At 38.2% G+C, this 24,815-nt stretch overlaps 1 protein-coding gene across 1 annotated transcript; it reads left to right on the top strand.

Moving 5' to 3' along the window:
* The first annotated feature begins 6,705 nt into the window (after positions 1–6,705).
* On the top strand, positions 6,706–24,392 carry LGSN (lengsin, lens protein with glutamine synthetase domain). Its single transcript, XM_037518733.1, is given in 11 exon segments — positions 6,706–6,711; positions 7,432–7,556; positions 16,597–16,636; positions 16,638–16,716; positions 22,138–22,612; positions 22,614–22,790; positions 23,060–23,193; positions 23,196–23,266; positions 24,069–24,160; positions 24,162–24,196; positions 24,199–24,392. Coding segments are annotated over 11 exon segments (1,428 nt in total).
* Positions 24,393–24,815: the final 423 nt, after the last annotated feature.

Here is a 24,815-nt window from a genome sequence, read left to right as displayed (position 1 = left end):
TTATACTTGTTTTGGTTCTTACTGAGAACATAATCTTACGTTTACTAAAGGCTTTTGTCTCATTCTAATAAATAGGCTTTGAGGTTGTATGACTAAAGGTGAGAACCCATTTCTTTTTTTTTTTTTAAAGATTTATTTATTTATTTATACAAGCACTGGGCACAGTCAAAAGCGTGGGAGGGTGAGAGAATTCACCAGAGCCAGAGTGGGGAACAGAACAGGCAGACTGATGAAATACACTGCTGAGGGGAAAAGCAGGCATGGCAGGAGAGGTCTATGGTACCATGGGACCCTCGCTGGTGGCCGAGGATTGAACTGGTGCTGCAGAGGCTGCGGGCAGCTTCGCAGCCCAGTGTTCAACCGCTGCACTACCAGGGGAGGCCCGAGAACCCATTTCTTAGCATGCATGTATCTAACTTTTTGTATTAATGAGAAACCATTATGAAAGACTGAAATGTAGATGTGGAGGCAAACTGTGGTCCATTCTGGGGAGATATGGAGTTTTATAGATAAAGTTAAGAAAATAGGCAAGAAGCAAACTGACCACATGCAATGCAGTGTTTGACATAGTGGCATAAAGGGATTAGTCCTGCTCTCTATCTACTGGAGAAAACAGTTAAAAAACTAAGAAAAAACAGGGTCACTGCTGTGTGTAATGACGGTATACCCGGTGTTTTGGGGTGAAGACAAGAACAAGTGTACTTCCCCTAGCAAACTGGATAACTCTCTGTGAAAAAGGGACTCACTGAGGAGTAGCTATGACTTACTAAGTAGTGTCCTGTCACTGTCAGAGGCATCAGATAATGACTGTGTAAGAGAATGAAATTATCTGAAAGTAAATTTGTAGTTGCAAAATGGCTTAGAGAAGGAAAATAGAGGTAGTTATATATATCATTAATTTTTTAGAAATTTGATTTTTAGCTATTTAAATTCTTAGAGTAGGTTATACTACTCCTGAGTCTATGGAAGAACTATGTTTTTCCTATACCTCCTAAGGATTTCAGGTAATCCAAATTTTGCAAAAATCCTCAAGAATCACACTCTCCTCAAGACCAGTTGATACCAAATGTTGATTGTTCACTCTTGGGAGAACAGAAAAACCAATGGTATGATCTTAAAGTACACAATTTTCACAGTATCAGACGTATTTTGTCTTTTGGGGAAAAGTTCCTTGATAACTGAGATGGAGCATTATATTTAATATCAATTGATGTAATAAAGGTGAGCCCTGCTGTTCACTTGACCCACCCAAATAGCTATTGAGTAAGCTCCTGTGCCTCCTGCATTAATAATATTTTAAGGAAGAGAACACAATACAGGTGGAGGGAGGATAATGGTGCATGGTTTTCCTTTTCTAGTTAACTAATGTCTGGGAAAGGACAATTATTGTGTTTCATACCAGATGTTCTAGTAACATGAATAGTAGCAGCATAAGGTTAAATGCAAAACACTGTGGCTCAACAAAGGCTTGAAGGACTTAGAAGGACATTTTATGTATATGAAAAAAATCCCCAGGAGAATCACTTCTCTAACCCAAATTCCTCAGCAGAATTTTCAGCAAAAATGCAGTTATTAATCTTAGATTTGTTATTTCCCTAAAGATTTTTCATTTAGATTGTCTATTCAAAACAACATTGTAAAATCATGCATTCAGCCAGACTCTTAGCAGCAGTAAACAGAAACAGATCAAAACACTTCTTCTTAGCACCAGGGGCTGTGGTGATGGATCATGGGTATGACAGTGGTAACAGAACTACGGGGATTACACCTGAGGGAAGAAATCAAATACTGCCCCCAAATGAACAATATTGTAGGAAAATAAATAAATACATTTAAGATATAAAAAACTATTACACTGAGTTTGAAAAGTAGTTCTTATTAAATGGCAAATTAATTAAACAGAATTACCATAATGAGTTGAACTTTTTCAATTGTTTTTTTATGCTACATTCACATTTCAATATTATAATAAAGGTGGCACTGGATATACATATAAATTTATATATTTTGGATTATTTTCTTTAACCAAGTTGCCAGAATAGGTATAGGTATTTTTAAATTAGTTGATGAAAGTTTGTGATGTGTTCTTTGACTTATCTATACTGTAAATGTTTTGAATACATTTTTCTTCCTTTTCTTTGAAGAATACACTTTATAGAAATGGATGGCACATTTTCTCCTCTTTGACATAGTCTCCTAAATTTGATAATCATTGATTCTTTTTTTCCCATTATTTCTAGCAGAGGTTGAAACTTGAGCCTTTTTGTCTGTCTTCTTTCATGTACCACCCTCATTTAGGAAATTGGAGTGTTTAGAAAATTCATTAATGATTATACTTCAGACTAGCCAATATATAAGGCTAAAAGAGAGGTTTTTAAAGTATTGGCATTAAAAGGTAACTTAGAGAAAATTAAAAGCAAGTGAATAAAATCAGTGATATTTAGAATCTAATTACACTGGTTCTTATTTTGGAAGGAAACTTATTAGGTAAAATTAGGTCAAACTTCTTTTAGTTAATTTGGTAAAATCATTGAGTTGAAATGCAAAACGACAAACTTATATTAAGCAAAAGCATTGCCATGAGAAAAGCCTGAATTATAGAAATATGTTGCATATGAAATATTCTTTAAGGGCATTCTTGTGTATGAGAAAAGAAACTATCTGATGGAATGACAGCAGAAACTTTCCTGAAGTGGGAAAAGTTTCTCGGTGGAAAATGTCAAAAGAAATCAGGATCAACCTGTTGTAGTAGAATTTTGAGATGTTCTAAATGAAGCATGAATTTGATTTGCATATTTATGCCATGTGATCAAAATGAAATTGCACATCTGTGCTTATGCTCATGGTTTTTCCAACTCGGTTTATTTCACCCTTCTCTATCTTCAGGTCAAATGTCCCTTCTGTTTAAGCTTGGCTAATTTCCCTGACTACCTGAAGACTCTATGTATAAAACATTCTGCCTGTTTAATAATAGCAGTGCTACTGAGCCCAAGCATAAGAACGTCAGTCATGCTGCCCCTCTGAGGACATTCAGACTGCTTGATATATCCTCACCCATCTGAGAGATTTTCTAACTGTGTTCAGCATTGAGAGCTGCTTAGATAGGCCATCACCCATGAGTCAGGGGCCCATGAGGTAACCTAAAATAGGTACAACAGATCCCTAGCAATGCATGGTGCCTGCGCAATAATACTCACCACTAACATCTACTTAGTATTTACTGTGCTTCATGCACTGTTTGTCAAACATAGTGGTGCAACCAGATTTGTCAGTTGAAATTATATTGCTTTCCTGTTTGTAAATGCTGAGATGTTTCTTAACTGATTGGAAAATAGCTGCAGACCATGGTGCCTTCCCTGCTACATACCCTGCCCCCACTCCCCCCAACAAAGTCTCTAAACTTCTCTAGCTGTCATTCTGCTCCCCTGTACTGTCAAACCTTTCTACAACTCTTCTGCTGAAGAATTAACCTGGTCCTGCAGAGACCTTCTAGAACCCTGTCCTAACTTCTCAGTACCCCATCAATGATGTGGGTGCACTGTTAATGACTGTATTCATTAAGGATGTGTAAAGTACTTGTATTCTGCAGCCAATTGCCTATATTCAATCCTAGCCCTTAAAAGATATGTGATCTAGTTAACTAGTCATTGATTGACTCAAAGAAAGTCAAAGAAATGGGGATGAGAATATACCTAGTTCAATGGGTTGTTTTGAGACCAAGTAAATTAATACATACAAAGCATTTAGACCATGGGTTCTTTGGTGGTGGCCAGGCTATGGCAACAATATCTGAAGGGAGGGGCACCCTACAATTCTTAAATGCAAATGACTATGTAAACCAATGTTAATTCCATTAAATTATTAATTTAAAAAGAGAAGAGAACTGATATGATGTAGGTACAATAACAGTTTGTTATTTTTGTTAGTTGTACTAATGGCTAAATATTTTGACCATTATCTCTTAGTACCACTCTAGATACCCCTGCTGCTTTCACTGTGCCCAGGGGCCCTCTAGTACTACTCATATTCTGAACACCTTGCTAGTTTTTTGAGACCTAGTTATGTGGTAGTTCAGTAACTTCCTTATTTATTTCCTAGTTTATACTTTAAATCAATTGCTGACATTAAAAATCCTAACATTTTGCATAAAAATCCAGATATCTGGCTTTCCTGCAAAATTTGGAAAACTGGCCACACTGGGGTCATTTTGTCATGACAATGAATGCTAGGAGTAGTGTAGACTCCTTCCCGGGAAGGGGTGTCAGCTCCAGTGTTCACCATCCAGCCCACAGCCTCTCTGCACTATCTGTCTGGTGTGTTTGCCTTTGTTATCCCCAAGGCGAGGTAACTGAACTACATCTATCTTTACCACACAGAAGCCTTCAACTTCTGCAATAACACTTTGTTACCTATTTCATATTGTAAGATTCTTTATGAAAGAGACCATGTCTTATTTACTTTGTGTGTTTGACTGTCTTACCCATAGTAGATTGCCCATAGCACCCAGGATTTGGACTTACGACGTTTAAGCTGGTGGTGACTTAGTTAAGATGATTCTCACATGTACACAGGAAAGACACATAATTGAAAAAGAATAGATAATGGAGGAAGTTGAGTGTACAAATTTTATGACTCATGCAGATAACATTATGTAATAGAAATGGAATTCTATCTCGGTCAATTCTCCGGCTGTGGTGATGTGGGAAAATCTCCAAATAATTCCCATTCTTCCTTGACAGTCAGATGACCTTGAACAAGGCACTTAACACTTGTGAACCTATTTCTGCCTTGCCAAAAATGCAGGTAATAGTAGAGGTTTCCTCGGTTGTTTTGGGAATATTAAATTAAGTATAAAAAATGCCTGTATGAAAATACTTGTAACTATAACTATGATTATATTCATAGCAGATTTATGGATTAAATAATCAAGGCCCCAAAAGGACTTATACTTAGGAGAAAAATCAGGATGAATCATGGTCATAGAATTTTATTTTATTTTACTCAAACATCATTCACATTGTAACTAAGTATAATAGAAAGATCGAAGAATAAAAATACTCTACTAGAGGTGGGATAAAGCAGGCATCCACTAAATTTGTTTCAGCTATTATAGCTATGTCAATACTCTGATCATCCTAGTACATAAAAGGAAATCCAAGGACTGAACTAAATCTATCTTTCAATTGAAAAAAAAAAAAAAGATTTAAAGCACCTATATGGAGTCAGAGGTACATACTATGTCTTAGTTCTCAGGCTCTTTTTAGTGAAACTCTAAGGTTGGTAGGTAGGTGAATTACCTTTGTTTTATCTTTGGAAAAGGATTGTATGCATTCAGGTGAGTGTTAATACAATGAATTTCTCTGGGCTTGAATCTCTGGCATTTAGGAAACAGACTAGTGTTTTGAAAATCAGAGGACCTGTGTAAACTGTATTTTCCATCCACCTTGTAGTCTTGGGCAAGACTCTGGGCCTCAAATTTCTCCTTTGTAAAATGAAGATTTACGATCTTGAGGGCTATGCTGAGAAAAAATGCCCCACAAAGTTTTCATTTTTAGTATAGTGTTGTTCAATTGCAGGTTGGAGTTTAAAGCTAGAAGGAGTGTTAAAGGTTTCTCATTTGATTCCTTCGATATGTATGTGTGGGGATCTTTAATGGGCCAAACTAAGTCAAAAGTTAGTCTGCTGTGTTTCCTTTGTTATAATGTTCCTGGCAAGGAAGATTTAGATAAAAAAGAGATATGTATATAAAAACATTTATCAAAAGATAATTATGTATATTTATGGCAATGCATTTTAGAAGTGGTGAAGATATGCAAGTGTTAAGTACAAAGTGTTAAGACTATCACTGTTAGAGTCCTATCAAAAGTATGTGGGAAAATTTATACATATATTTCTATAAGATCCTAAGTTACTAGAAAAAATTAAACTATGTCTCACAAATGTCATATGATCTAAGTATAAGATTATCTGGAGTGAAAAAAACTATAATTTTCTAAGTGAAACTTTAAAATCATTAAAAAGACCGTATCTGTGATATCTTTAATACAGTAACAATAGTAATAATGTGTCATAATTGTAAACAAACACATAAAGTGAAATTCTTTTTTCCTCCTTTAGTCTACTGAGGGTAAATTATTTTTACTGAGAATTGGTATAACTGTTCCTCAGAAGCCAATCTGGACATATATTTGTATAATCTCTCAGAACCTGCTCTTGAAAAAGACAATGGCTCAAAACATTTTAGAATGTGGTTTTTGACACTAACCTGACACTTTTTTTCCCCCCTCAAGTCACAATGAAGAATTTACAAACTCATGAAAAAATACTAAAGTCAATTTCTTTTTTCTTAAACATTTAAATGATTTTCAGTGTTAGCTTTTGGTCCTGGGATTGCTGGGCTGACTCAGCCTACTGTTGTTGCAGAGATACCTGCACTCCCCAACCCCAGCGTCAGCCTCACTGCCTGACTTCCTGCTGGGAATAGCCTTTGACAAGTCCTTCAAGGGACCCTGTCAAAGAAAAGAACTACATTCTAAAAGTTAGGTTATTTTGGCTTAAAATGTTGTTTTGTTTTTTTTTTATTTCCCCAAGCTATAAAACAGTTTGATTATGACATTTGTTTACACATGTAAAATATAGTCACAACATAGCATTGTATGAATGCAACTATGTTTTTGAAATAAAATAATTATTAATACAATAAAAATGACGGTAAGGAAAATGAAAGACTATCTAATTCTTTAGGTACGTATACCTTTGCTCAAAAAGTTAGAGACTTTAAAATGACAGAAGTCACATAAAGAGGACTTTTTCTTTAGCTGAAATGGGTTTGGTAAATTTATTTAGGAATAAATAATATAAAATACCTCAGAGTGGTAAAAGTTAGAAAACTTGACCAACTGGACAAACGCTTTACTTGATGATATTTTTGGTGCGCATATAAAAGGAGATACAGAAAATTCAGCCTGTCAGCAGAATGTTGGCGTTCTTAAATTTTTTTTTTTATAGATTTTATTTATACAAGAACTGGGGTACAAGCCAGATGCGCAGGAGGGTGAGAGGATTCACCGGAGACAGAGTGGGGAACAGAACAGGCAGAGTGATGAAATACACTGCTGAGGGGAGCAGTGGGTGCGACAGGAGAGGTCTGCTCGCCATGTGGATTGCTCCGAGGCCAGCGGGGATCAAACCGGCACTGCAGAGGCTGCGGACAGCTTCACAGCGCTGTGCTCAACCGCCTCCACCGCCAGGGAGGCCTGGGGTTCTTAATTTTGAATTATTCAAGTGGATATAGAAGTGACAAAATTTACCTCATTACAGAAGTTACTTATACTCAATTTGAAATTTAGCTATCCCATCATCATACTATCTTAACATCAAATTTATTTGTATGCATGATCTGTTATTTGGCATTTTATTTATTTATTATAGGATGCAGGGGATGAAAGCAATGAGAATGAAACCAGTAGGAAGAGTAAATTAAGAAGGAAAAGGAAGAAAGTTATGAAGTCACATAATTTTTCAACTGAAGTAGGATAAATGGACATGTCCAACTTGTAAGGTATCTTAGTTTCCATGACCCATCAAGAATATGTGGTCACTGACATGCTCTATTTTGCCCTCCTGTTTGGAAACAATTTCTTTTCTTCTGTGAGAGCAACAAAAACAAAGAAATAAAATTTATTCCTATATAAGTAATATAAAAGATGCCCAAAATATTTACAATGAAAATGTTCTAAAAATAACCAAATGTTCAGAATTTAAGAGGTTAAAACTAGGATGATGATAGTGGAAAAGAAGAGGAAGAACAAAAGGACTTATATGTTGAAAAAGAATCACATTTCTGCTCTGAGAAAGAGTACAAAGGTCATTACTAAGGATTTGGGAGGTTTGATAAAGGTGTGGAACAAATTTTCATACCACATGTTGACATTCCAATTGGACTCAATATATCAAAGCTGTGCTGAAACTAGGAGTTCATTTTGGATAACAACAGGATCAATCATAGTAGTGTCCAAAGGCAGGGACAGTAGGGATGGTCAGTGCATGGGACAATAAAAGAAGTTGGAATTTTTATAGATTTGATTATATTTTTAAATTCTTTAAGACAATGCACTCCTTTATGACATGCAAACAGGGAAAATCCTTCTCACTGCCTCTGATGTGGTATGTTACTACCTACAAATAAATTGTTATTTTCAAGTATTCTTCTCCATATCATATTGAAAAAAGGTTGAAAACAATGGCAGCATATCTTAACATTTTTCTTTATTGCTATTCTTTATTGTGCCACAAATGGAAAGATACAAACAAACCAGTCACAGAACCTGATTCGGCTGAGGCTCATTTGCCACAAGATGACAAGGACCTCCCAGATAGCAATGAAAAAGCCCTGTCCCCCCAACATCAGCTGGTGCTCCAGGTGGTGAATCAAACCCAAACTCCAGGCTGGTAAGAACTCTGGAGCAAACTGACATCTACTTCTGACCACTAGTCTCAAATTTATATTTGAATTAGAGATAATGAATGTTGATTGAGGACTACCAGACTGGAAGTCAGAACTCTTAAAATAATACACCTGTAATTTAGAAGTTCTTTATAGTTTTCTTTACCCACTATACAGCTCATCTGGAGAATGAAGGGGCTGTGATGAAAATGAAGGATGTTTCCAGTCTTTCATTTTTTTAAATTGTATTTTTTAATTGTATTTTTTTTGAGGTAACATTGGTTTATATTGCTGGATATGATTTAGGGGTTCTCAATTTTTTTCTGAAAGTGAATGCTATTCTAAATATCTGACTTAGGTTCCTGTTACCTTGCTGGTTGTCAACTGGTGGCTGACGTCAGTTCCTAGAAGCTGCTCTGTATCTCTCAGAGCCAGCAAATCCTTCTCATGTTTGGAATCTCTGAATTTCCCTCCACAACTCTTTTCTACTATAGCTGGAGAAAGATTTTTTTTTGCATTTAAGGAGTTCCCTGGATAATATAAAACATTATCCCTATTTGAGGTTCATAACCTTAATTACATTTACAAAGTCCCATTTATCCTGCAGTTTAACATATTCTATAAGCTCAATGGCTTAGGGAGTGCACATTTTGGGGGGACAATTCTACCTACCACAGTCTTACATCTTTGCATTTTTCTGTGCTAGGGCTTCATGGATTTGTCCAACAAGCAAAGAATTTGAGCACTGACAGGTTTAGGGGTTACCTATACAAATACCACAGGGGCCTGGTAGAGAGTACAAATGAGTGAGGTGGGCTGGTGAAGAAAATAGGCAATTGTGCTCATTATGAGAAACTACAGCAGAGGTTGACAGACTGTGACCCATGGGCCAAATTTCAGTTGCTGGCTGGTTTTTGTAAGTAAAGTTTATGTATTGACTATGACTCCTTTTGTGCTGCAATGGCACAGTTGAGTAGTTATAAGAGATAAAATATGGCCTGCAAAGCTACACAAATATTAACAATTTGGTCTTTTACAGCAAACATTTGTCAATCTATGAATTAGGGTCTGTGTATCCCCCTCAGGATTACCTAGGCACCCAGACAATGGTTGCTATGGGGAAATATCTACTCAGTGCTGTCAAATCAAGTTTTTTTCAATAGAACTTGTACTCAAGATTTTTATATAAAATTTTCTAACATTTAAGTGTCAACTAATTTAAAAAAGATTCCAAACACCAGGAAGACTACTAAGAAAATATGTGAAGGGGCTAAAATGAAAAAACTAGAAAGAACTCATACAACTCAATAAAAAGAAAGAAAAGAACCCAAACAAAAATTGGCAGAAGAGGTAAAAAGGTGCCTCTGCAAAGAAGACATACATTGGCCAAGAGGCAGAGGAAAAACTGCTCACCATCACTTATGTTCAGGGAAATGCAAATCAGGACCACAGTGAGACACTACCTCACTCCCATGGGAAACGGCCCATATGGAAAACAAACAAACAAACAAACAAACAAACAAACAAACAAACAGAAACAACCATGTTGGTAATGATGTGGAGAAAAAAGGAGCTCCTGTATATTGTTGGCAGAAATGCTGGCTGGTTAACTTCTATGCGAAACAGTTTGGAGTTTCCACAAAATATTAAAAATAGATTTCCAGGGCCTCCCCTGGTGGTGCAGCGGTTGAGCGCCATGCTGTGAAGCTGCCTGCAGCCTCTGCAGCACCGGTTCCATCCCCAGCTGCCGGTGAGGGTCCCACATGGCGAGCAGACCTCTCCTGCTACTGCTGCTCCCCTCAGCAGTGTATTTCGTCGGTCTGCCTGTTCTGTTCCCTGCTCTGGCTCTGGTGAAATCTCTCACCCTCCTGCGCTTTTGACTGTACCCAGTGCTTGTATAAATAAATAAATCTTAAAAAAAAAAAAGATTTCCATAAGATCAGGCAATTCTATTCCTAGGTATCTACTTGAAGAACACAAAACATTAATCTGAAGGGATATATTTACACTGAAGCACTATTTACAAAAGCCAAGGTATAGAAACAACCTAAGTGTCCAAGGACAGAGGAATGAATCAGGAAAATGTGGTATATGTATGCAATGGAATTCTACTCACCTATAAAAAGAGATGAACGCTTGCCATTTGCACCAACATGGATGGAACTGGACGGGATTATGCTAAGTGAAATAAGTGAAAAGGAGAAAAACAAATAATATAGAGAAACAAAACAAAGAACTGACAAAACAAAACCAAAAAAAGCCCCAAAACAAAAAACCAACAAACCACAGAAATATGAATACAGAATTGAGACTACTATAGGGGTTGGGAAGGTAGCATGGGAACAAAGGAGGAAGGGGCCTTGTGGGTCTCTGATGGACTCTGGGTGCTTTGGTGGTGGATATGGTGTGGCAGCATACATCTGAGTAGGTAGGAACCTAACCTTAAATTATATACACTGGTGCAAACCAATAAATTATTATAATAATTAAAAGTGGAAAATATCTGCTGGTTATATTGGCTCTTCCACAGTTTGCAGCCTTTGCTTTACATAGTCATTTAAAAATATGGAGTTTCAGCATTCAAAAAAGATAAACACATGCAATTTGCAGCAACATGGATGGCGCTGGAAGGGATCATGCTCAGTGAAATAAGCCAAAAAGAAAAAGAAAAATACCGGATGGTCTCACTCATAGCAGGAATCTAGAAAACTTAAATAAGGGACCAGGAAAATGAATAACTATAAGAAAGTGAAAATCAAAATCAACAAAAAACTATGAACCAGAGACACTTTTTGGGGGTGGGGGGCGGGAGGGGAGGGATTGGGGTCAGAATGGGGGGTTTGCAATTGTATGGGAGAATATAAAAATAAAATTTATTATTTAAAAAAAAAATAAACAAAAATATGGAGTTTACCAGATACTAGTTTTAAGTTAAAAAATCTGATGAAATAGTAGTCATGAACTCTCTTTGCACGAATCAACTATGACTAGGCATATAAGTACTATTATTGATTCAACTTGGTTAATTCGGACACTCTCTCTTTGACCCAGCGCTAGATTAAGTTTTTTATAGGCCTTCATCACCAAAACAGTTATAACCCCCAACACCACCAAACATAATTTAAAAATAAATATAAAACTCATTCCCAATAAGTCATTTCAACATGATATTTTCTTCTCTGAGATAACTATTTTGAGTTTTCAAAATGAAGTTGCCCCCCCCCACCCTAATATTTATTGTTTTTGCTTTTGTCCCTGCTGTGTACTGGTTATTCATTTACCTGGGCTTTCTTTCTGTACAAGTGGGCTGACATAATATGGCTGGAGGAGGGGGTCCTCTTTGTACTAATAGGGTACCTCACTGCATAGCCACATGGATGAAGGTGCCAGAGCCTGGGAAAGGAATCTGCAGATCATCCCAGACCTGCTGTAAACAGAATGTATTACTGAGTTTACCTTTGAATGCACTTTTCCTTTTCTGAATGGATAGCTGAAAACCTAACTGCCTATTCAATCTGACTTTGATAAGTGGCCATGACTTGTTCTCTATAACTGAAATATGTCCTCATTGTCACGGAACACGGACAACAATTCTCTAAGGCCTTCTAGTTGCTATAGAATGTTGGTATATTTTTTAAATGTTTTCTTATTTTCCCCCTAAACACTCACAGCAGTAAAACTTCCTCCATAAAAGCACATTGATTTAATTTATCAGTCCTCTGAGGGATGGAAAAGGAGAATACCTCCCAGGAATCACCCTGTAAGAAAAACAAATGAGCCCCTGAACCCGACAACTATCTGCCTGTTATTCATCATGTGCATCTGGGGAGGGATGACCAAAAGGTTTAATTGTAACTCATAAGAAAGACTGATTTGAAGAAAAGAAATACAGATAATGATGCAGCAAGATTAGTTGATTTCTGAGGATGAAATTAGATTAGATAGGGTTTTCATATTTGGTGAGATAATTGAAATTTTAAATGAAAAAATGGATACTGAAGATACTGAAATAGGTGATGCCACTTTGTACAAGTTAATAGACAAGGTCAGATCACACAGGATGTATCAATAAATCAATATATTACTAAATTAATATGTTAATTAAATAACTAATAACCCACTTAATAAAAGGAATAGTTACTGAGTGCCTACGATATAGCTGCACTTCTGCACATACCAGGGATACAGCAGCAAGTAAAGCTAAGTCCTGGAGCTCACATGAAAGTGGGGGAACACTGATAGCAAATATGTGATTACACGTTATGTCAGATGGTGATAAGGACTCTGAAGAAAATGGGTATAGGATGATATTACTGGTGAGCCAATAAAATGACCTTATTCCTCTCATAGAATATGTCTTCTGATGTTTTCATGTTGTTAAGATATATGTAGCTTACGTAACTGTTTATTACGTTTAGAACACTGGTTATCAGAAAATTTCCATATTGTAAAATGTTAAAATGTTAAGGAAAATGTTATTTTCCTTAAGGAACATTATTCAACTTGGACAGGATACAGAATATTTCAGAATAGGCTGGGAACACAACTACTAATTTAGCATGAAACATTGTAATTGCTACAGCTTAATTGTTTGTGTTAAATGGAAGGTAGTTATAAAGCCTCAGGAGTTTTAGAGTAGCCAAATGTATCAGTGACAGGACATTATCTTTAATATATTTGCATAGGTGGAACCAGTAATTTGTTTTCCTCATGCTTCATGTACTTAAAATCTACTTAATCTATGTTTTTAAACTGTCAATCTTTATGCTTATTTTTAGAGCCTAATTATATCTTGAAAAAGGATGCTCAGGTATCACATTAAAATTATACCTGCTCCATGTCAGTAATGTGACAGATTGATGGGTATTCAGATGCAGGAGTGATCATGGTGCCATTTACTAGGGTTAGAATAATCATGCTCACCTTATATGTTTAAGAAACACTTATATGTTGCTTACTATCTGCAGGAACTGTTAAATAACTTGAATTGGCATAACAAGCCTATGAATTAGGTACTATTTAATCAATGAGAAAGCCAAGGCATAGAGGATAAGAAAGTTGTCAAGACAGGGGCCTCCCTGGTGGCGCAAGGGGTTAAGATGCAGATGCAGCACTATGAAGCTACCAGCAGCCACTGCAGCACGAGTTCGATCCCCGGCCAGGGAACTACCCACATGGCGCAACAGACCTCTCCTGACTGCCTGCTGCTCCCCCCCACAGTGTATTTCAGTCAATGCACCTGTTCTGTTTCCCACTCTGTTTCTGGCGAATCCTCTTACCCACCACATCTCTGGTCTGTACCCCATATCTTGTATGCATAAATAAATAATTTTTTTTTTTTAAAAGAAAGTTGTCAAGACAAAAGCAGGATTTGGAGGGAGGCAGATGGGCTTTGGTGTTTGTGCTGAGTGGCTACACTGCTTGCTTCTAGTCTTCCGACAGGGGCTAACATTTAGGATGTATACTGGATGCCTGACTCCTATATGCTTTAGATACATTCAATTATTTAACAGTAATGAGACACCCATTGGAAGTTAAAAGGCCCAGATTTTACTTTAAGTTTTGGCAATAAATTGAGAGTATGATTTGGGGTACCTAGTTACACTATTTTGGGACTCCAGCTAATGAGCTGTTTGGATTACATGATTTATCTCCAAAGTCTCTTATAACTCTAAAGTTTTAGAATATGCAGGCTATCTTAAAAGTCTTGAAAATAGGCCTTCTCTGGTGGCACAGGGGTTAAAGTCTTAGGGCTATCAAGCTATCTCCAGCCCAGGTTGCTAAACACATGGTGCAGCAGACCTCTCCTGTCTCACCTGCTGCTCCCCTCAGCAGTGTATTTCAGTTGAAGCACCTATTCTGCTCCCCACTCTGTCTCTGGTGAATCCTCTCACACCCCACACCTCTGACCTACCCTCCAGTTCTTGTATGCATTAATAAATAAAAATAAATCTTTAGGGCCTCCCCGGTGGTGCAGCAGTTGAGTGCTGGGTTGTGAAGCTGCCCGCAGCCTCTGCAGCACCGGTTCGATCCCCAGTTGCTCCCCAGCCACTGGAGGAGGGTCCCGCATTGCGAGCAGACCTCTCCTGCCGCCCGCTGCTCCCCTCAGCAGTGTACTTCGGTCCTTCTGCCTGCTCTGCTCCCAGCTCTGGCTCTGGTGAATTCTCTCACCCTCCCGCGCTTCTGACTGTACCCAGTGCTTGTATAAATAAATAAATTAATTTGAAAAAATCTTTTAAAAAGTCTTGAAAATAATGCAGTATTTAAGGTTTTTAATTAAAAAATTGAGTAAGCAGCCTAGATATTTTATCTCCTACACTCATTCTTGAAAAACACCTTTGTTTGCTGATTTACAGAAAGTTTAAATTTGACAGAGATGAAGACTTCTTAGATTCATGTGCCACTGTTAACCCTTTTGTTAACAAAGCAAAAGCAAAAAACAAAAACAAACCCCAAGTCCACAGAAAATAAGCAAAATCAGACAATTTTACCTTCAGGCATATAGGAACTTTAAAGTGTTAGCTCAAGAAGTTAAAATTCTTTTTTTCCTTTTTTTTAGATTTTTAAAATTTTAACACTTATCATTTTTACATTTTTTAGACAATATTTGCTTTCCCCCACCCTCAGGTGTAGTCCCCATAGAATTTCCTTCCCCAATGCACCTGTGCACCATCACCTCAGTCCCCTGTGCTCCTCCCTCCCTCCCTCTGATCCCTCTCCCTCCTCCTCCCCTGCAGGATGTCTCTGATTTATAATAGTCTGGTTTTAAGAAGTTAAAATTCTTTTTTTTCTTTTTTTTTTAATAGAGGCATGTTTTTATTTATTTATTTATTTATTTATTTTTATTTTTTTTTAATTTTTTATAGAGGCATGCTTTATTTATTTGTTTGCTGGTTTGTTTGTTTGTTTTTTGTTTATACATGCACTGGGTACAGTCAGAAGCGCGGGAGGGCGAGAGAATTCACCAGAGCCAGAGCGGGGAGCAGAGCAGGCAGAAGGACCGAAGTACACTGCTGAGGGGAGCAGCGGGCGGCAGGAGAGGTCTGCGCGCCATGTGGGACCCTCCTCTGGTGGCCGGGGAGCAGCCGGGGATCGAACCGGCGCCGCAGAGGCCGCGCGCAGCTTCGCAACCCAGCGCTCAACCGCTGCGCCACCGGGGAGGCCCTTATTTATTTATTTATGCAAGCACTGGGTACAGTCAGAAGCGCGGGAGGGTGAGAGAATTCACCAGAGCCAGAGGGGGGAGCAGAGCAGGCAGAAGGACCGAAGTACACTGCTGAGGGGAGCAGCGGGCGGCAGGAGAGGTCTGCGCGCCATGTGGGACCCTCCTCCAGTGGCCGGGGAGCAGCCAGGGATCGAACCGGCACCGCAGAGGCCGTGGGCAGTTTCGCAACCCAGCGCTCAACCGCTGCGCCACCGGGGAGGCCCAAGAAGTTAAAATTCTTAACGTAGTCCTCTCCATACAGAGTTCCATGGTGCCAACACTGTGCAGTCATGCAAATGTATCCTAATTTCCATAAGCAAAGGCATTTTCATTAAGTATTTACATATGGCATTGCTGTATACTTGCACAAAAATGTTAACTTTCACCCAGTTTGATGTGATAGATAATCTCTAAGCTACGCAGAGACTGTATTCTTGGCAATATGCTGAAGGGAAAGAATGGTAACATCAACTCTAAACCGGTATCAGATACATGAATGAGGCTTTTGTTAATCATAATGACTAACTCACGACTCTCTAGCTTCCCTTTCTTCTCAGTCATCATGATGTAGTGACTTAGAATTCTCATTCTTTACAGTTGACACAAGGGACAACACTCAAATTTCTTTAAAAGATTTATTTTTTTTTAATTTATGCATACAAGAACAGGGGTGTAGGACAGAGGGCTGGTGGGGGAGGAGGGAAGGTGAGAGGATTCACCAGAGACAGAGCAGGGAACAGAACAGGCAGACTGACTGAAATACACTGCTGAGGGGAGCAGGGGCATGACAGGAGAGGTCTGCTATGCCATGTGTCACCTCCCTGGCCTGGGATGGAACTCAGGCCGCTGTGGCTGGCAATAGCTTGATAGCTCTGAGACTTTAACCCTTGTGCCACCAGGGAGGCCCCAACAGTACTTAAATTTCGACTTCACTTCATTTCTTTAGAATGAAGCACATTAAACAAGAGATGGCCAAAAATCACCTTCCATTATGTGAGATTTGAAGATACAGACTTCCCTGGTGTGTCCAGATCTAAGAGTATCCCTGCATATTTCTTCCAAGAGAGTTTTAACATGTAAAGTAATGGTTGATATAGCTTCTTGATTATTAGCAAGCAAAGTTTCCTTATTACTCTTTCTTATTTTCTTGTAATCTATACAACAGTTCAGTTGAAAACCAATAATTTATTTTATTTCTTCTCTTGTCCTTCCCCAAACACATTACTGCTCCTTAAGAAGCTGAATATATACTCTTAGTTACCAAGCAGCAATTCTTTACCCAACAGAATTACAAAACTAATTAAGACTGGTAATTTTTGCCCTTCCTTGAATAATTTCCCTCCACAGAATTATCTTTTTTCTTACTGCAATTATGAAGATTATAGTTTGTTTGACATGAGAAAATTGCAACAGAAGACCCAAGAGCAAATATGAAAGGAATGAAGTGATTAAATAGAATGAACTTGCTAGATAAAAAGCATATCCCTTTTAGCTTCTAATTCTGATAAGAAAAAACCCTATTGTTGTTGGATGACTTAATGAATATCAAACCCTTGAAAATAGTAACATTAAGAAATAGTATATTTTTGGATATACTTTGAGATTTTCTGAAAATTTTTTATTAGTTTATGTCATGTATTTGTTATCACTGATTAATCATTGAATTGTTGAAACATCATTTTTTAATTTAAGGACATGTCAGTACTAAGTATTAAAGTATTAGAGCTAAGCTTTGTCTAAGTTCATTTTTAAAAAATTTTATCTTCCTTTTATTACTTTAATATTGAATTATAATTTTGTTCATTTGCTTTATGTTAGGGAAAACTGGGCTTCTTCAAAATATTTTTTAAATGAAATTCAACAGATTCAACTTTCTTTTTTTTTTTTTTAAAGATTTATTTATTTATACAAGAACTGGGGTACAGGTCAGAGTCGTGGGAGGGTGAGGGGGATTCACCAGAGACAGAGTGGGCAGCATAACAGGCAGACTGACTGAAATGCACTGCTAAGGGGAGCAGCGGGCGAGACAGGAGAGGTCTGATGCACCATGTGGGATTCTTCCTGGCCGGCTGGGAATTGAACAGCCATTGCAGAGGCTGCCGACAGCTTCACAGTGCTGTGCTCAACCCGCTGCGCCACCAGGGAGGTCCCTTAACTTTATTTCTTAAGACATTCTTTAGACTTGCCTGAAGATATAGCTTCCTCTTCATCCAGACAAGAACATATGCTACTTAATTTTGATAATAAAACTTGAAATTTACTGTGGACAGGCCATTTCTAATTCACATGAAATTTTTCAAACAATGAGACAACAGGGTCTCCCTGGTGGTGCAAGGGGTTAAGACACAGCACTATGAAGCTATCTGCAGTCACTGCAGTGCGAGTTCAATCCCTGGCCAGGGAGCTACCCACATATGGCACAGCAGACCTCTACTCACTTGCCTGGGTATCTCCTCAGCAGTGTATTTCAGTGGATCTGCCTGTTCTGCTCCCCACTCTGTCTCTGGTGATCCTCTCAACCCCCCTTCCCCACACCTCTGGCCTGCACCCAACTCTTGTATACATAAATAAATAAATTAAAAAAAAAAAAAGAAAAAAGAAAAACAATGAGAAAACATACCTGGCACTTCAGGTAGGCACTTGTGAGTGACTTCACTATAAAACCAATTGCTATTCAGTTTTTGTTAACTTCTAATAATTTACTTCACTCATGGCATGTAAAAGCTACAGATTTAGAATATTAGTGTAGAACTACTTTGCAAGCGTAATTTAATATGCTTCCAACATTTGGTAGGATTGGTAGAAGTGACATAAAGAGAAAATGTCTGCATCCTTTTCTTATTTTCAAACTGCTATTGAAAATACTTAACCATTATTTCGTTCAATACCGTACATATAAGAACCACTTCTCCCCTTGTCCCCCGCACCCCCACCCCAAGTTTAGCTAGGTGAAATAGCTTGTTTATCATGAGATTTTTAATATAACTCATTGTACTCTCTCTCAATTGCTATATTTATTCTTAGCCCCAGTTTTCTAATACATTCCATTACCTAGTAATTATTATTTCATTCTTATTTAAGGATTACACAATATCTATACATATATTTATTTATTTATTTATTTATTTTTATATAGAGGCATGTTTTCTTTCTTTCTTTATTTGTTTGTTTGTTTGTTTTTTGTTTATACATGCACTGGGTACAGTCAGAAGCGCGGGAGGGTGAGAGAATTCACCAGAGCCAGAGCGGGGAGCAGAGCAGGCAGAAGGACCGAAGCACACTGCTGAGGGGAGCAGCGGGCGGCAGGAGAGGTCTGCGCGCCATGTGGGACCCTCCTCCACTGGCCGGGGAGCAGCCGGGGATCGAACCGGCGCCGCAGAGGCTGCGGGCAGCTTTGCAACCCAGCGCTCAACCGCTGCGCCACCGGGGAGGCCCTATATTTTTGACAATACTTTAAATTCATTTCAGAATTTGTGAAGGTATAAATAGTAACATGAATATTTGTACTTTAAGACTAAATAATTCATTTTGAAAATTTATTATGAATAGACATTAAAAATAGTCTCATCCTCACAAATCTATTTAAACATTGTGTGTTTGCATATATATAAAATTCTGTGTGGGAAATTCATGAAACAAAATGTGGAGTCAATAATTCTAATTTACTTGGGGCTTAGTGAAAAGCAATTTCAATCTTTATAAAATAATATTAAATATTTTACTATTTGTAGAAAATGTTTTGAAAATTATAAAGTTCAACCATGAAGGGATAGAAGAGATGATATAACCTATTCTCTTCATTTATAGATGAGGGACATGAAGACCAGAAAAGTTAAGGAAAGTTTTCTAAAGTTTGTACAGGCAGTTAATGGCAAAGCTGGCTATCAGATTGTGATTCTTTATTTCCAGTCTCAGGGTTTGTTTTTACTATACCTTCTTAACCTTTGTATTTCCTTTCAGTCTTCATTTGAGCTATGGTCTTTCTTAGTAAATCAAAAAATATTGATTTTTTAAACAAAAACATTTATTAAGAATAGAGGGAAAACTTCGGAAAAATCCAAAGGATAAACCTATTATAAATTGGTGGTGACTATTCTTATTAACTTATTTAGACCTTACAGCCAACTTACATTGTTTCTGTTCTATCAAAGGATTGGTTTTTAATTTAAATTATATGCATATAAGGTGTATTCTTTCTAATTTTAATCAAAACATGCTTATACAACTCATAAATCTGGTTATTTGAAAAAGTGACATTTACTGTGTTCCAAATTTCAGTTGTTAAGGATTTGAGCTATTCTGCAAGAATTTTTATTGAATTCATGATGATCTATAGTGTGTGAAGCTGTTCTAGTGCTTTATGTCCATAAATATTGTAATTTATTGTTTTGAACAAGATATGCTTATAAATTATTTCCCACAATTTAATAAAGAGTAGTTTAAATTTAGAATGTTCAAAAAAGAATAAAGAAAATAACAGTGTTAGAAAGAGTGCTGAGAAAAATACAAATTAAAATCCCTGAAAAGTAGTGTGCTGTTTTACATTTCAAGGTCTATTAGGGTGAAATGGTAACCAGTTGTATTCTATTATTCACAATCAAATGAATGTAAGAAAAGATTTAAATCACAGAAACTCTTGGAAGCCTTATGAATAAAAGACACTGGCATTATAGATACAACAGAACTAACTTGTAGGTTTTCAAATTAAAAAAACTGACAAGTAGGGAAATATTATTTTTTACAGTGAAAATATGAATTAAGAGATTGTCTATTAAAGTCCTCTAAAAGTACTACTTAAGTACATTAAAATTCCACAAGGTATGTGTGTATAAATTCAGGATGCATTATATATTTATACAAACATACCCACACAGGTGCTTGAGTGAGTTGAAATATTAAGGAGACATTAAGAAGTGTACAACTTATTCCATTTATTACTGATAACAGCAGATTTGGATCAGTGAAATCAAATAACATTTGAAAATATGTGTAGAAATGGTAGAAAGTACAAGAGTCAGAGGTTCATGGTCAGAGGCAGAAGAACAGACCAGTCGATTGTTTATGCTAGGATTACTTTCTCTTTGTTAGCCATGCTCTTTGGGATTTGGAGGTAACATCATTAACAATCAGTCTTGCAGAATGTAACTATGTTTTTCCAACTTTGCGGTATTCATTGACATTATACGAACCAAACTTTATAGTCAGTTAATTTTCTTATCCACCCATTAATATAGCTAATGTGTCTGTTTAAATTGATAACCTCATCACTTCCTTATTATGTGGCACATAGTAGAAATTAAATAAATGACCAAGTCCATTGAACCCTAGAAGTATATGGCTAGACAGTGCCTAAGCAGTCATCTAGTCTAATACTTTCATGTTATACTCTTGTGAGCTGAGGGACCTAATGCAGTGGCTTGTTCAACTCCATGCCAGTAATTAATGAAAGATCTAGGCCTAGAAAGCAAATTTGGTGATATCCGGTCATGCTAACTTGATGGCTCCAAATACTTTCCAATTTTGGAAATTATAACTTTAGGGGTATGGGTCACATCACAGGGAGTGGTTCTAGGAATATCAGAGAGTGGGGCAGTTCATTCTTAGGTGAAAATGGATAAGAGTAGCTCAGCGGTCAGCAGGCCTGTTTGGACGACTGTCCTGTATGCTGTAAGGCTGGCAACAGTCTGTTCTCAGAGGACTGAAGAGGATTCTTTATTATAGATTTTTGAGAGTCAGTTAACTATGGGAATTAAAGTACACTAAGCCCAAATAAAGCTTCACTGAAATAGTCTCAACTATGCCATAAAATAAAAAACTTCTTTTTTTTTTTTTTTATAGAGGCATGTTTTATTTATTTTGTTTTGTTCGTTTGTTTGTTTTGTTTATACATGCACTGGGTACAGTCAGAAGCGCGGGAGGGCGAGAGAATTCACCAGAGCCAGAGCGGGGAGCAGAGCAGGCAGAAGGAACGAAGTACACTGCAGAGGGGAGCAGCGGGCGGCAGGAGAGGTCTTCGCGCCATGTGGGACCCTCCTCCGGTGGCCGGGGAGCAGCCGGGGATCGAACCGGCACCGCAGAGGCCGCGGGCAGCTTCGCAACCCAACGCTCAACCGCTGCGCCATCGGGGAGGCCCTAAAAAACTTCTTTAAAAGGTACTTCTGACTATAATTATTTCAAAAATTCCGTAAAGCTTTACCTTTGTCTTTTGCTAGGAAGATATTTTCTTTAACATTATACCTTTTTTGATGACTGATGTTTCAGATCTAAGAGCATATAAAGACTTCAAAACTGAAAAATACTGAGTTGCTTATAAAAGTATCTCTTGGGGTTTTAAGATATTTAAAATTTATCTGATATCAAAATAGTATTAACTAACAGATGCTAAACATGTTTTTTTCCCTCATTATCAAAGCTTCTTCTTCCTCCCTTGTTTGTTTCCAAGTTTGAAAACCTGATTTCTCTATCCTTTAATTTATTTAGGAAAAAGTGATCAATGGTGTTTACATGCCCCAAGGTTATCTTGAATTGATACCGAATCCTAAGAACAGTGAAGTGGATCACATAAGAGCAATAGGTTTTAATAGTGACCTAGCCCTAATGCCAGAGTTATCAACCATTAGAGTTTTGCCATGGGCTGAGAGAATTGCAAGAGTGATTTGTGACACATTCATCGTGGCTGAAGAGCTTCTATTGACTTCCCCAAGGTGCATTGCAGGCAGACTGCTGCGTCAGCAGCAGGATTCTGGCTTTGCCCTGCTCTCTGCCTTCATCTATGATTTTTGTGTTTTTGTGTGTCTGATTATCAATTCAAAGACCATATATTTTCCTGCATCACCATTACTAAATAATCAGGACCAGCGCTTCCTTCAGGAACTTGTTGATGGCTTATTTCACACTGGAGCCAAAGTTGAGAGCTTTTCGTCCTTTACCAGACACAGTGAGATGGAAATCTGTTTTCTGCCTGTCTGGCATCCGTTCAGCTGATAATACATTTACCCTCTGAACAGGTGTCAAAGAAATGGCAAAGAAATATATATATAATCACATTATCAAATTTTTCATTGTGACCTAGTCCTGCAATTCAGGAATTTTGTCTCATAGTCTCTAGGCTGTTGAAAGAAAGAAAAACTTGCTCTGAGGGCCTCCTTGGTGTCCTAGGGGTTAAGTCTCAGCAATAATACCACCACAGCCTGAGTGCCACCCAGGCCAGGGAGCTAACCCACATATGTCACAGCAGACCTCTCCTGTCTCACCTGCTGCTCCCTGCAGCAGTGTACTTCAGTAGATCTGCCTGTTCTGCTCCCCACTCTGTCTCTGGTGAATCCTCTAACTCCCCAAACCTCTGGCCTACACCTTAGTTTTTCTATAAAAAAAAATAATAATCTTAAAAAAGAAGGAAAAACATGCAGAAGTTTTGGAATCAAGGAGCTCACAATCACTGGGAAAAAATGATTGGTAGAACCCTGGAAACACTCCATTGCTCTCAGCTGCCTGGTGGCTCTTGCTGTTAGCTGCCAAAAGTGCTAATCCAAGGAGAGTAAAGACTGAAGGAGAGTGTGCCTCCAACATGGGGATTTAGCAGTAATGGCTGTCCTTTTAACATCAAGTGTCGAACTGTTATAGGGTAGCCCCGATACAAAACAGGGTGCCTGACTGTGGGTCCTCACCCGCGCGCTTAAAAGGACTTACCAATGCTCGACTGCAGGCACACGCGAAAGGTTAATAAAAGGTTTATTTACAAGGGAAGGGCAAATGAGGAAATGTACAGCTCAGGGAGAAAAATGGGAGGTAAAGTTTTAAATGCGTCCTACCCGATCTGCCGATCTGGAATCCCAAATGGCACTCTGAGAGCTGGCTGCGAGCCAGGAGCTGTGAAGCCAGGAGGCGAGCGACAGAGCGAGAGACCCCAAGGCCCATGTGTTTGGTTTTTATACCCAACCTGGCTGCTTAACTCCACCCTCAGGTCCCAGCCACCTTCTCTTTGGTGGTGACAGGATTTGTCTTTCCCAATGTCCTGATGGCTTTGGTCTGGAGTGGGGGTGGAGTCCACAAAGCCTGTATGGGATTAGCTCAGGACATCCTTTCCCCCTAACAAAACCTCCATGGTGGCGCAAGGGGTTAAGACGCAACCTATGAAGCTGTCTGCAGCCTCTGCAGCACAAGTTTGATCCCCGGCCAGCCAGGGAGCAACCCACATTGAGCAGCAGACCTCTCCTGTCTTGCCCGCTGCTCCCCTCAGCAGTGTATTTCGGTCGATCATCCTGTTCTGTTCCCCTCTCTGTCTCTGGTGAATCCTCTCACCCTCCTCACCTCTGGCCTGTACCCCAGCTCTTGTATGCATCAATAAATAAACCTTTAAAAAAATAAAAATAAAATGTTGAAGGAAAGAATAAACAATAAAAAAATAATAATATCAAGTGTCATGGTGCAAAATGTGCCCAGATAGAAAATAAAATGGGCTTAGCCACAGCATATCCTTACCTGGTGCTGCTGCAACTGTTACTATAAGCTTGGCAGCAATGGTGTCTTGGTTGGTCCAGATGACAGCATAGTGCTTATCACTCAAAGCCTTTCCAGATCCCTTTGCAACTGGAAGATGCCCTTGTGGCACTGGGAGATCAATGTCTGAGCCAGGCTCTCAGAGAAACTTTTATTTGATGTTTTGTTGCCATGAAGAAATATGAGCTGGAAAATGAAGAATCAGATGATGAGAAAAATAAGTTCTTAGAGTATTTTATTTAGAATGGAATTCTTCACTTATTCCTTTAGAGATGTGATTTTCACTTTAATAGCTAATCTACCAGAAAAGATTGGAGCTTTGTAATTAACAGCAATAACAACAAAAAGACTACCAAAGTTTTCTCTCTTTTTTTCCCCATGGAGTATTTGACAGGTGATGTGGGACTGCTGAGAGAATTTTGATAACAGAAACAAACAATAGTTAGTTGTGTTAAAGCAGTAATATGCAAATTTACAAGGTTTTTTAGTCAGTGATCATTTCTGTGTATGTTTGTTAGGGGGAAGGGATGTTCTAAGCTAATTCCATACAGGCTTTGTGGACCCCACCCCCACTCCAGACCAAAGTCATCAATGGCCTGCAGTAAAGTATTAATAAGTCCTTTTAAGTGCGCGGGTGAGGACCCACAGCCAGGCACCTTGTTTTGT

The sequence above is a fragment of the Talpa occidentalis genome, unplaced genomic scaffold (genome assembly GCF_014898055.3).
Source record: "Talpa occidentalis isolate TD23 unplaced genomic scaffold, MPIMG_talOcc4v2.1 talOcc4.2, whole genome shotgun sequence".
NCBI classification, from domain to species: Eukaryota; Metazoa; Chordata; class Mammalia; order Eulipotyphla; family Talpidae; genus Talpa; species Talpa occidentalis.
This window is presented reverse-complemented; position numbering and strand designations above follow the sequence as displayed.